Source organism: Gopherus evgoodei, chromosome 9, assembly GCF_007399415.2.
Source record: "Gopherus evgoodei ecotype Sinaloan lineage chromosome 9, rGopEvg1_v1.p, whole genome shotgun sequence".
NCBI classification, from domain to species: domain Eukaryota; kingdom Metazoa; phylum Chordata; order Testudines; family Testudinidae; genus Gopherus; species Gopherus evgoodei.
Window position 1 is genome coordinate 35,357,381 of NC_044330.1, and position 14,148 is coordinate 35,371,528.

A 14,148-nucleotide genomic window follows, 5' to 3' on the forward strand; every position below is an offset into this window, starting at 1 on the left:
TAGGACCATGATGCTATTTTTTATTACAAATGTTACATGTAAAAACAAACAGTGGCCTGTCAAAACATGCAGCTAACCTATTGTATTTGTGCTAATGATACAGATAACTAGCTGAATTCAGCAGTCCAAAGAGTCAAACCTGTCAAAGTCCAGGGAACGACTCTACTTCAGCAAGACTGAAAACTCTCAAAGAGGGCAAAAGGAAAACAGAGTTCTGAACGACTGCTGATTTTTGACTACTCTTATGATGTTGATCAAAGCTTTGAGCAAATTGAGTAAGTTGAGCCATACCTCATCTTCAGTCAGCGCCATATCCTACAGGTGTTATCCTTGCTCCCTAGTAATAAACACACATTATGGGTGATTACTTTTGTCCCTACCGTATATATTTTCCTTCTTAATTAATACTTAAATAACTAGCCTGTAGACAGATCTGTGTAAGTAGACTTCTCTTGCCTGTGTCTGCAAAGAGATACTGGAGCCCTTCAGCAGCTGCAGTACTCTATGGCTGCTGCTGCCCTCCTGCCCACCATGTGTGGAGTTCAGAAAATGGGTCCAAGCAGTTGTGGATCCACTGTTCATGCCTAACTCTTTCACAAGACTCCCTCTGTTCTAAAGTGGATGGAGCTTGCACAGAAAACAGCTCCAGAGGCACTGACAGTTCAGTCCCATTACAGAGGTTCTTTGCATCCTGCCCATCTCCTTTCCCAGGGGTCCACAGCCTCTGGCATGCAGCTTGCCAGGGTAAGCCCCCTGGTCAGCCGGGCCAGTTTGTTTACCTGCCGTGTCTGCAGGTTCGGCCGATCACAGCTCCCACTGGCCATGGTTCACTGCTCCTGGCCAATGGGGGCGGCAGGAAGCTGCGGACAAGCACATCCCTCAGCCTGCGCCGCTTCTCACAGGCCCCATTGGCCTGGAGCAGCAAACCACGGCCAGTGGGAGCGCGATCGGCCGAACCTGCCGATGCAGCTGGTAAACAAACCGGTCCAGCCCGCCAGGGTGCTTACCCTGCCTGGTGAGTGCATGCCAGAGGTTCCTGTTCCCTGTCCTATCCCCTCACGGTGCATGCAGTGTGTGAACTGGACTGAGTCAGCTGTTTTGTGGATAGGGCATGCCCACGGAAAGCAGGGTTCAGCCTAAAGCTTTGTCCATGCCTATATTCAAATTTGATCACAGCAGTATGAAATTGAACCACAGTTCTTAAGTGCATTTCTCATTCTACTTTGGCTATGTGTTGGAAGTCACTGGTGCTCTCAACATGTGTGGGATGGTCCAAGTGCATGTTTTGTTTCAAAATATAAAACAGTATAAAAAAATCCCAGATAGTTACCTGTAATGATGATATCGCCTTTGTAGTTGAAAGCACATGAGAATATCTCATCAGTGTGTCCCTCTAATATTTGAATGCATTGTCCTGTATGAGGGTCCCAAAGTCGAGCTGTTTTATCAGAGCTGGCTGTTAGGATACGACTACCTTGAGGATTGAAGCAGATCTTTAAAACAATGACAAAAAAAGTGACACCAGTTAGCATTCCAGCCTACATAACTGGAAGAGAAAGCACAATTCAGTGGTTAGCACTTACAACCAAGAGTGAGAGTTCAATTCCTAATATAAAATTAAGGCACAATCCAGCAATTGGATCCATACAGGCAGACCCTTGCCTCGGGCTGGGTGTGCAGTTGCAAGGTCCATCCACACTGAGACAATTACAAGATCAAGACCATGGACAGTTACTCCCCAATTGTTCTGACATTATATGCATGTTATTTCTATACTCTGGCTTTCACTGTACGTATATTTGAGAGTGTTTTATGTGAAATGAGATAATTCCCTATAATAGTTTAACTCCCATTAAAGACCACTTGTTTTACATTGCCAGGTTTGCATATGTTTTTAACTCCTCGTACATAATTTAAGGAGCATAACCTCACTATATTGGGTTTATTACACAATTAAAAATGTCATCACACAACCTATTTGTGAATTATTGACTGATAACAGTGCCCAACATATTGTGCCTCTTCCCCCCCACCCTGAAAAAAATGAATTTGCAAAACAACAGACTCCCCATAACATCACATCCTTCCATGTGATATATGCAAAGACAGAGCAGTATTCAGTGTGCCCAAAAGGCAAATTCTGGCTCCCAGGTAGAGAAGCTAGTTCCAGAATTAGGGCCCTTGATGGAGAATGCCCTGCCACTGGCCCCTTCTCTGTTAAACCAGAGGAAAAAATTGTATTGCATAGAACATAGTAGGTAAAGTAAGGCTATCCCTTCTCAATCTAACTTTCTCTCCCTACAGGATTTTAATAATCAGATGAATGTAGGGAAACAGTTTAACAGAGCAGTCTGCCCCTTTAAGGTTCTACAGAGCAAGGAAGCAGAAAGCCCTGGCCTAAGGAGAACCCAACCGCCCAGCTGATCCAGCTAATGATTGGCTCTGATTCCCAGATGGAAGATATAAGTGAAGATCTAGGTCTCTAAGAGACGGAGGGCCAGAAGATACAAACACTTCCCTGAGCAACAGGGCAGGTAAGCCTTGTGGTCACTCAGAGTAAGGGAAGGCCGTGAACCTTCAAATAATGGCGGTATTGGTCCAGGTCAGGACTATCACTTTTGTTACTTATTCATATTTTTTGTTTTTGTGTAAAAAAAGAATAAAAGCACCTGTTCTGAAGGCTAAAAACACAGTTGGGTGTGGCTGATCGTTTTGTCCCCAAGCTGGTGGACAGACCCATCAGACTACAAACAGCAAGACTTCATTTTTTTTGCCAAGCACTAGCCTAGCTCCTAAAAAGTTAATACTTCGAACTTGGAAATCAACAAACAATTTAAGCATCGTGGGCCTGCACACTAATTTGAGTGCTCACATAAATCATGAAATAATGATCCATTTGCATGACAAGCAGGAAGAATTGCAATAATTAAATAACAATCTTTGCCTTTAGGGTAAAATTTCAAAAGCACCTAAATCAATTAGGAGCCTTCATTCTAGTTTCAAAATTGACTTGGGCACCTGACTTTCAAAGAAGGATAGCCTCCTACATGAATATGTTCTTATGAAAATGGGACTTAGGCACTTAGAAAATTCTACCCTTAATATTTCACCCTAGCGACATGGGCCTCCACCCCAGCTGCACGGAGGAATAAAACAGAGTAAGGAGGGATTCAAAGGCCCCTAAATTGGCAAAATCAGGGAAGCAGCTTGTCTGAGCCATGTTCCCCATCCCAACAGGAAGCTGAAAAGTCTTGGAAGCAGCATCCTAAGTAAGCACTCACCAATGGGTTATAAAAATCCATGCTTACATTTCATCTTGAAACTTATGCCAATGACATGTAATAACTGCGGATTAGCATGATGTCACTTAGAAATAAAAACTCACCTTAGAAATTTCACCTCCATGACCTTCCATCTTTGCAATGCATTTTTTTGTTTCAGCATTGTAAACTCTTGCTGATCCTGTATTAGAAGAAAAGCTATTTGTGACTGTTTTGCTTAAGTCTACATATAAAATGTTTACATTCATTGGTAGTACTCCTCAGCTTGGACCCATTGACTTCAGTGGAAGCAGAAGAAAGTCCTGTATTAGGAATAACTAAGTTAAGGTCTGATTCTTCAAATATAAACATGAGTAACTTTTCTCATGCAAGGAAACCCACAGACTTACACACATTTTCGGGATTGGGTCCATGCAGTGGTTGCCTGTAAAAAGTCATGATTTGCCAACATTTAAGTTCATGGTGATCTCTGAAATCACCACAGGTTTCCCATATACATAAAGTAGGTCAGGAAATATCTGTGCTATGGTAGGAAAATATTGACTTTTTAATGGCTTCCACAGTAAGACCTCTAAATATACACCCACAATTTGTATATAATCTTTGTGTAATCAAATACTGCATTTGCTAGTGTTTTGTAAAATCTAGTAAGTGTCCCAAGTGATTGGGCTTCTGTAGGCCTACATTGTCACAAAGTTGTTTGTGATAAATTACATTATTTTACTTCCTAACATAGGAACTACCCAAATCAGATCAGACCAGTGGTCTGATATCCTGTCCCTGACAGGGGTTGGTACCAAACGCTTCAAAGGAAGGTGTAAAATACCCACATAATGAATAAACATGCAATAACATATAGCATCATTAATATGCACTAATATTGAAACAAAAAAACAAGGGGGCTGGAATGTAGAAAACTATTTATTTTGACTCATAAGAAATAAGAATCATGCAGAACACCTAAAATGCTATAATCTGCATATGCAGCCTAAAAGAGAGAGAGAAAATCTATGGCTATTTAAAGCTAATCAAGAGACAATTTTATTATCAAGGTAGCTAATGTGCAATCTGCTGAACACAATCATGAAACTAAATTGTTTATTTCACCCCCTCATTGTTATGTATTCTCATTACATACTAGGAAGCCATAGTAATAGTTTCATTTTTAAGCCTCTAACTAGCTTTCTGTTTAAGCACAAATTTGAGCCACTCAGACCTAACTTCATCGAAAAGCTATTTTCTCCCTGCAGTCTCTCATGCACTTTCAACCACAAGAGAATTTATTTCCCCAGAAAGCTTGAGGTTAACTGCACAAGGCATCTTGAAGAAGATGAAAGTCTGAAAAATGAGAGGTTTCAGAGTGGTAACCGTGTTAGTCTGTATCAGCATGATGTATGCCATCATGTGCCAGCAATGCCCATCTGCCATGTACATTGGCCAAACCGGACAGTCTCTATGCAAAAGAATAAATGGACACAAATCAGACATCAAGAATTATAACATTCAAAAACCAGTCGGTGAACACTCCAATCTCCCTGGTCACTCAATTACGGACCTCAGTCACAACACTCCAATTTAAAAAAAAATTCAAAAACAGACTCCAACGAGAAACTGCAGAATTGGAATTAATTTGCAAACTGGACACCATTACGTTAGGCTTGAATGAAGACTGGGAGTGGATGGGTCATTACACAAAGTAAAATCTGTTTCCCCATGCTAATTTTTCCCCCACTGTTACTCACAGCTTCTTTTCAACTATTGGAAATGGGCCATCCTGATTATCACTACAAAAGGTTTTTTTCCTCCTGCTGATAATATCCCACCTTAATTGATTACTCTTGTTATAGTTAGTATGGCAACACCCATTTTTTCCATGTCCTCTGCGTATATATGTTTTCCTACTGTATTTTCCACTGCATGCATCTGATGAAGTGGGTTTTAGCCCACTAAAGCTTTTGAGAGAAATCTTTTATATATATATATATATATATATATATATATATATATATATATATATATATATATATATATATATATATATATATATAAATAGTTTGTTCTCTCTCTCTATATATATATATATAGATAAATAGATATCTTAAATACATCTTGATCCAAATATTCTAGCCCAGATTTTTTGGGTTTGGCCAAGCAGCACCCAGCACCGGAGCAGAGGGGAAGGGCAAAGTAATGTTTATGCTACCACTGCGTTCCTCTGCTCTTGGGGTCAGCCAGAGGCCTAAGGGCTGCTCTAGCATTCACTCAGGTGCCAGTATATGAAAACACAGTGCTAGCCCCAATCAATTCACCTACCATCAGCTGAGGAAGTTGCAATACGCTGGCCAGTATAATCAAAACACACATCTAATACTTCATCGTCATGACCTGTTAAAGTTGCCACACGTGTCCCGGTCACAGCATTCCACAGCTGCATGTGGATAAAAAGCAATAAATAAACCCCCATCCAAGTAATTACAGGCAATCATGAGCAATCTTACTATTTATTCTGACTTGAATTGCTGGATGTGTATATAGTCAGTCAATCAGTATTGTGACTGATTACATACAAATCATATATGCACTGATTTAGTGCATAACAGAATGTAATACCTTAATAAATGTATTATTGCATGACTACTCTGGATTTAAAACAGTGGAGAGAAAATGTATTTGCTTAGCCAGTGTAATGCACAAGAAATATTACATGTCTGATAAATTTTGTGCTTCATTTCTACTAGTTTAATGTGATATCACTTACACAGATTTCTCTATTGAAATCAATAAGGGAGATTCCTGCTTACAAATTGATATGTGTCACTACCCATAGTCAGATCTTTCCTGAATGATATGTACTAATTAAATAATGTGTCATTTACAAAAAGTGCATTCTTACACCAAGGACCTGTGAGTAAGCATCAGTGAAAGTTCACTGAATTCCAAAAACTGGCAGAAAAGAATGAGAAAGAGAATTCATATGTGGGGAAAGAACCAATTTTCATCTGAAATGCTATAATCTACATATGCAACTTTAAAGAGAGACAGAAAATCTGTGGCTATTTACAGCTAATCAAGAGAATTTTATTATCAAGGTAGCTAATGTGCAATCTGCTGAACACAATGTGCAGGATCTGGTAAGTGACTCTAACCAAATTAGTTCACTTCTGCACCTAGCACACGTGCTCCTCCTCTCAGGCAGGGAGTAAAAAGGCTCTCAACAGTTAGACAGAATGGCAGACTTTTGATAATACTGCCCAAGCTACTTTTTGTATTCCTGTTTTAATATACTCAGTACTAAAATCCCTGTTCATTTTAGTTCTGTGTTCAATATGGGACAAACCATGAACCTACACAAATAATCCACATGGGACAAGAAAGCTCCATGGGATTTTCTTGTGGAGTTTCCTTCAACTTCTGCCAGGGTGCAAGTTCCCCTATCACAAAAGAACAGGGCGGTTGGCACCCAGATCACATGGATTTTGAGGATCTATCAAGAGGCCATATCTCTCCACACTGCCTCTTGTACCTCCCTCTTAATGATCAGCATCATTTCTGCTTCTCCTGGTAGCAGCTGACCCTTAAGCAGTGATAGCGCCTTATTTCCATTTCACAGATGGAGAACTGTGACACAGAAAGTTTAAGACCAACATGGTGGGGCTACTCATCCCCTCTGAAATTCAGGCCACTGATTTCTAAAATTTGGCATTGAAAAATCACAGTCACTCATTACTACAGGCCAATTTTGAAAATCTGTCCTTTAGTGATTTGCCCAAGGTCACCAAGGAAGTTGGAGACAGAAGCAGAGAACAGCTCTCCTGAGTAACAGTCCAGAGCCTCAACCCCAAGACAATTTTTATCAAACAAATTAGAGGAAATTAGCTGTAATGGAGCACCAAGTCCTGCCCTCCAGTTTAGCTATACTGGGAGACTGCTACAAACCAGCAGTCAGTTAAAAGGTTCATTATACAAAATAGATTCTGAATAAGTTACAAAAATTTTCTGCCGTTATAACAAAGAGTATAGAAATTCATTGTGTTCTAAATTAACTCTTACAGTGAATTATTTGTGGTGTAACATGTATAGCAACAGACAGACTTACACAGGAGGTTTTTGTAAAGATCCAAGTATCTTACCATGCATGTTTTGTCCATTGATCCAGTAACAATTAGAGAGCAGTCCCAGTTGAATTGTGCACTACTAATTTCTGCCCGATGACCTATTAAAGTATGCAACTTCCTAGCAAAAGAGAATTAAAATTCATATCTGTGCATTTGCATCAAAACTGAGATAGGTATAAAGGTATATGTTTATAAGTAAGCTATAATGATAGTATATATAGTTAATGGGTCAAATCCTTTCTGCCTCATCCACTAGTCACTGAAATTGCTGGTGTTAGGTGAAGAGGGTTTGGCTGACTTTGTCTAAAACAGAGTGAGGCTGGTTCAGCATTCTAGTGGCATATCAGCACCCATTTCCTTTCTCTTATACCAAAAGTGGCTAGAAGTACTGTGGAAAGAAGCCCCATTTGTACTACTTTCTCCTTTAGAAAAATCTTTGACATGAATTTAGAGCTAGTAAATTGTAGCACACTGGCAACACTAGTGAAGTCTTCTATTCATTCACGTGCAAGTAGAGCCCAGACAGAAATAGAGCAAGTTTCTCCTCACTGCTCTGCCAACATGTCTCATCAATGACCTTGAACAAAGTAGCTCAGTAAGACCCCAATTCAGCAAGAAACTTAAGCACATGCTTAACTTCAAGCACTTGTTTAAGCACCATTGAAGTCAACAGGACTTGAGGGAGTACATAAAAGAGTTAAGAATGTGTTTAAATACTTGATGAATTGGGAGCAAATTAATGGATTTCAAACTCTGAATAAATCTGAGCTGCTCTGTTGAGCCTACCAATAAGGGAGACATTTAGTGAAATTGATATGTCTGTTATACATTCAAGTGTAACCTACTGGCTCATTTCACAATGGACACATCATAGTTACAAGTTTTGATCACTTGTAACCAGGGTTGGATTCCAGCTGGTGACCTATTGGTAAAGAACTCCATGTCCCATCACTAGTCCTCTGAGCCATTAAGTTTCTCTGTTTATGTCATTCTCTAATATGCTCTGGTTCAATAAATGTGCTTCAGAAGAAAGGTCACAGCAAGAGTTATGGGATTCTTTGAGAATCCCTTTGACAAAAAAAATGGGGGTAGGTTTTTGTATTTAAAAATGTTTGATAAAAATAGCTGTAATGTTCAGAATAGACAGCATTGTGAAAGAAACACAATGTAATCATGTACATACATTTAGTCCGGTCGCTGTGACTTTCATATCTCCAAAAATCATTTTTTAAATAATGTTTCAGAGCACCATAGTAAATAGCTGATTTATTAATATATATTTTAATTAACAAAATAAATATAAATCTCTGCAGATGACATTCCCAAAGAAGGAAACAAATATCTATAAAAACCAAAAGCCATTCTAATACCAAAATGTTCACAACTATGAGCCCAACTGTGCACAAAACTCCCATTTAAATCATTGTTAGTTTTGCCAGTGTAATTAGTGCAAGATCAGGTTCTATCTGACACAATCCAAATATTAGTGGGGACTCCACTGTATTTAGACCCTGTTTTGACTAAAAGGACAACCATTGTAGTGATCAAGAATATCCATTATTAATCAAATGCATAAAATTGGCAACACTAGTAATCTGTTAAACTCATCAGACAGCTTTGCTAAACTGAGCTGAGTAATTAGTCACCAATGCCCATTCTAGATTAATGGGAGCTATAAAGCACTGAGTGCTGGAAGAGATTTATTGATAAATATATTAGCGAGTCTGTAAATTAGGGGATATATCACGTTATTGTTAGTAGAAAACATCCACAGGTTTAACAATTAATCAAGTTAATGACCAGACAAGCAACAAAATGAAACTACCAGTAAGTAATTCAGAATACTCATTTTTTAAAAAATGATTAGACAAGAAAGAGAGAAGCCTCTATTATTGTATACACTAAATGAAAGGTTCACAAAAGCAAATCTTCTGAGTAATTGAATCCAATTTTGTTTACTGTAACAAAAGAAACCTATTACATTGGTGTCCCTTTAACAGATTACTCTATTTATTTCCTAATTATGCATTTCCTGTTCTGTTGTGATTATACTGACCTTTTTACAATAACTAAATGGTGGGGAGTACTTTGGTTTTATGAACATATTATTTGGCCATTTGTACTATTGTTATTTTGTTATGCAGCACCCAGAAACCCCAATCAGAGTCAAGGTCTCTCTTTACAGACACAGAGGAAGAATGGTGGTTGCTTCAAACTTTTGTATACATATCCAGATGGGATGGACATGTAATACATCAATATTACTGGATGCATAAATAGCAGAATGTTTGAACATATTTCACATAAAGTGTAATTTTTCAGCAATTCAATTAGGAAAAATCTATATAATAATCAGTGTTGGGGAAATAGCATGAAAAATTTTTCATTCAAATTTCATTCTTGCCCATTTTGTGCTCACCGTTCATTAACATTAGAACCACATGTACTAGCACAAATGCTCCTGGACAATTAATTTTAAGCTTGGATGCTCAAGTATTCACAACAGAAATGGTATATTTTGTATGATGGAACACTGACTCTTAACACAGCAGTTGCACAATGATTTCATAGTCCCTCACCAACCTCAAATTATAGGCATTTAAATGGGCCAAACAAGTTTCTGATTGTACCAGTCTCAGCTAGGGCTAGAGCTGATTGAATTATTTTCATTGAAACTCTTTTGATGAAAAATGGGTTTGTATTTTTCCACAAAAAAAAATTTTTTTTTTTTTTACCAAAAATAGTAATTTTCATTTTGGTTTCATTTTTTCCATCAGAAAACTGAAAAATATTCATAGTAAAATTAAAAAAAAAATCCTGAAATTTCTCACAAAAAATATTTGGCATTTTTCAACTGGCTCTAATTAGGACAATGCACACAGGTACATTTGTGTGACTGTGATGATGAGAACATTTTAATTAAATTAAAATTTTGATTTTTTTTTTCTAGGAATCTGCCCATGGAAAAGGTCTATGGGGACTAACGTTAAAGGTTTAACATTTTCTAAAACTCCCTTATCCTATTTATCTGCTATGCCTCCTTTAGGGATTGAACATACTAGTTCCGTCTCCAAATTTTCCCCAGGATAATAAAGTATCAGAGGGGTAGCTGTGTTAGTCTGGATCTGTAAAAGCAGCAAAGAATCCTGTGACACCTTATAGACTAACAGACGTTTTGGAGCATGAGTTTTTGTGGGTGAATACCCACTTCGTCGGATGCATGTAGTGGAAATTTCCAGGGGCAGGTATATATATGCTAGCAAGCAAGCTAGAGATAATGTGGTTAGTTCAATCAGGGAGGATGAGGCCCTGTTCTAGCCGTTGAGGTGTGAAAACCAAGGGAGGAGAAACTGGTTTTGTAGTTGGCAAGCCATTCACAGTCTTTGTTTAAACCTGAGCTGATGGTGTCAAATTTGCAGACGAACTGAAGCTCAGCAGTTTCTCTTTGAAGTCTGGTCCTGAAGTTTTTTTGCTGCAGGATGGCCACCTTAAGGTATGCTATAGTGTGGCCAGGGAGGTTGAAGTGTTCTCCTACAGGTTTTTGTATATTGCCATTCCTAATATCTGATTTGTGTCCATTTATCCTTTTCCGTAGAGACTGTCCAGTTTGGCCGATGTACACAGCAGAGGGGCATTGCTGGCATATGATGGCGTATATTACATTGGTGGACGTGCAGGTGAATGAACCGGTGATGGTGTGGCTGATCTGGTTAGGTCCTGTGATAGTGTCGCTGGTGTAGATATGTGGGCAGAGCTGGCATCGAGGTTTGTTGCATGGATTGGTTCCTGAGCTAAAGTTACTATGATGCAGTGTGCAGTTACTGGTGATATGTTTCAGGTTGGCAGGTTGTCTGTGGGCGAAGACTAGCCTGCCACCCAAGGCCTGTGAAAGTGTGGGATCATTGTCCAGGATAGGTTGTAGATCCCTGATGATGCGTTGGAGGGGTTTTAGCTGGGGACTGTATGTGATGGCCAGTGAAGTCCTGTTGGTTTCTTTCTTGGGTTTGTCTTGCAGTAGGAGGCTTCTGGGTACACGTCTGGCTCTGTTGATCTGTTCCCTTATTTCCTTGTGTGGGTATTGTAGTTTGAGAATGCTTGGTGGAGATTTTGTAGGTGTTGGTCTCTGTCTGAGGGGTTAGAGCAGATGTGGTTGTACCTCAGTGCTTGGCTGTAGACAATGGATCGTGTGATGTGCCCGGGATAGAAGCTGGAGGCATGAAGGTAGGCATAGCGGTCCATAGGTTTTCGGTATAGGGTGGTGTTAATGTGACCATCACTTATTTGCACCGTGGTGTCTAGGAAGTGGACCTCCCGTGTAGATTGGTCCAGGCTGAGGTTGATGGTGGGGTGGAAGCTGTTGAAATCGTGGTGGAATTTTTCCAGAGTCTCCTTCCCATGGGTCCAGATGATGAAGATGTCATCAATGTAGCGTAGGTAGAGAAGGGGCGTGAGTGGACGAGAGCTGAGGAAGCGTTGTTCCAGGTCGGCCATAAAAATATTGGCATATTGTGGGGCCATGCGGGTGCCCATAGCAGTGCCACTGATCTGGAGATACATATTGTCATCGAATTTGAAATAGTTGTGTGTGAGGATAAAGGCACAGAGCTCAGCAGCCAGTTGTGCAGTGGCATCATCAGGGATACTGTTCCTGACAGCTTCTATTCCATCTGTGTGTGGGATGTTTGTGTAGAGAGCCTCTACATCCATGGTGGCTAGGATGGTGTTTTCTGGAAGGTCACCAATGCACCGTAGTTTCCTCAGGAAATCAGTGGTGTCATGGAGATAGACAGGAGTGCTGGTGGCATAGGGTCTGAGTATAGAGTCCACATATCCAGACAGTCCTTCAGTGAGAGTGCCAATGCCCGAGATGATGGGGCATCCAGGATTTCCGGGTTTGTGGATCTTGGGTAGTAGATAGAATAACCCTGGTTGGGGCTCTAAGGGTATGTTGATTTGTTCCGGTGTTAGTGTAGGGAGTGTCCTGAGTAGATGGTGCAGTTTCTTAGTGTATTCCTCAGTGGGATCTGAGGGAAGTGTCCTGTAGAATTTGGTATTGGAGAGTTGTCTGGCGGCCTCCTTTTGGTAGTCAGACCTGTTCATGATGACAACCCTTTATCAGCCTCTTTGATGATAATGTCAGAGTGGTTTCTGAGGCTGTGGATGGCATTGCATTCTGCACGACTTAGGTTATGAGGCAAGTGATGTTGTTTTTCCACAATTTCTGCCTGTGCACGTCGGCGGAAGCATTCAATGTATAGGCTCAGACTGTCATTTTGACCCTCAGGAGGAGTCCATGTGGAGTTCTTTGTCTTGTGCTGTTGGTGGGAGGGTACCCGTGTATCAGTGCGCTGTTCAGTGCTGTCCTGAAAGTATTCTTTGAGTTGGAGACGGCAAAAGTAGGCTTCCAGATCGCCGCAGAACTGTATCATGTTGGTGGAGGTGGCAGGGCAGAAAGAGAGTCCCCGAGATATGACAGACTTTTCTTCTGGGTTGAGTGTGTAGTTGGATAGATTGACGATATTGCTGAGTGGGTCAGGGGTACCACGGTTGTGGCCCCATGTGGCAGGTAGGAGTTCAGACAGCTTACAGTCCTTTTTCCTTTGTAGAGCGGTGAAGTGAGTAATGTAGATCTCCTGTCTTATTTTAGTGAAGTCCATTTGTATGGAAGTTTGGTTATTAATAAGAGTTTCCACGTTGGAGAGCTCTTTTTTGATGTTTTCCTGTTTGCTGTATAGGATGCTGATCAGGTGGTTCCTCAGTTTCTTTGACAGAGTATGGCATAATCTCTCACATTGGTCTGTGTAGTATGTAGATAGCAGTGGATTTTTTATCTTTAGTCCATTTGGTATGATGTCCATCCATTTGCATTTGGAAAGGAAGATGATATCTGTCTGTATTTGTGCAAGTTTCTTTATGAGGTTGATGGATTTCCGTGCAACAAACCTCGATGCCAACTCTGCCCACATATCTACACCAGCAACACCATCACAGGACCTAACCAGATCAGCCACACCATCACCGGTTCATTCACCTGCACATCCACCAATGTAATATACGCCATCATATGCCAGCAATGCCCCTCTGCTATGTACATCGGCCAAACTGGACAGTCTCTACGGAAAAGGATAAAAGGACACAAATCAGATATTAGGAATGGCAATATACAAAAACCTGTAGGAGAACACTTCAACCTCCCTGGCCCACTATAGCAGACCTTAAGGTGGCCATCCTGCAGCAAAAAAACTTCAAGACCAGACTTCAAAGAGAAACTGCTGAGCTTCAGTTCGTCTGCAAATTTGACACCATCAGCTCAGGTTTAAACAAAGACTGTGAATGGCTTGCCAACTACAAAACCAGTTTCTCCTCCCTTGGTTTTCACACCTCAACGGCTAGAACAGGGCCTCATCCTCCCTGATTGAACTAACCACATTATCTCTAGCTTGCTTGCTAGCATATATATACCTGCCCCTGGAAATTTCCACTACATGCATCCGACGAAGTGGGTATTCACCCACGAAAACTCATGCTCCAAAACGTCTGTTAGTCTATAAGGTGCCACAGGATTTTTTGCTGCTTTTACAGGATAATAAAGTATGTCCATCTAGTCAGATGGCAGAAACAATAACATGCAATATTGGGACCAATCACAACTAGCCATAACAACTGAAATTTAGACTATCAAGTATCAAATACAGCATATTGTCATCATGATCCCTACAATAAAAAACAAACCCCACAAAAAATCCAGAGCA

The 14,148-nt window shown here is 40.3% G+C and overlaps 1 protein-coding gene across 1 annotated transcript in view; it reads right to left on the bottom strand.

Annotated features, from left to right (window-relative positions):
* DAW1 (dynein assembly factor with WD repeats 1) overlaps positions 1 to 14,148 on the bottom strand; it is a 35,658-nt gene continuing 21,510 nt past the window's right edge. Inside the window, exons 9-13 of the mRNA XM_030576106.1 lie at positions 7,412 to 7,514; positions 5,595 to 5,709; positions 3,386 to 3,462; positions 1,331 to 1,493; positions 1 to 337 (exon numbers count right to left, since the gene is read on the bottom strand). Coding sequence (XP_030431966.1) covers positions 303 to 337; positions 1,331 to 1,493; positions 3,386 to 3,462; positions 5,595 to 5,709; positions 7,412 to 7,514 — 493 coding nt within the window. The 3' untranslated portion in view covers positions 1 to 302. The remainder of the gene's footprint in view (positions 338 to 1,330; positions 1,494 to 3,385; positions 3,463 to 5,594; positions 5,710 to 7,411; positions 7,515 to 14,148) is intronic.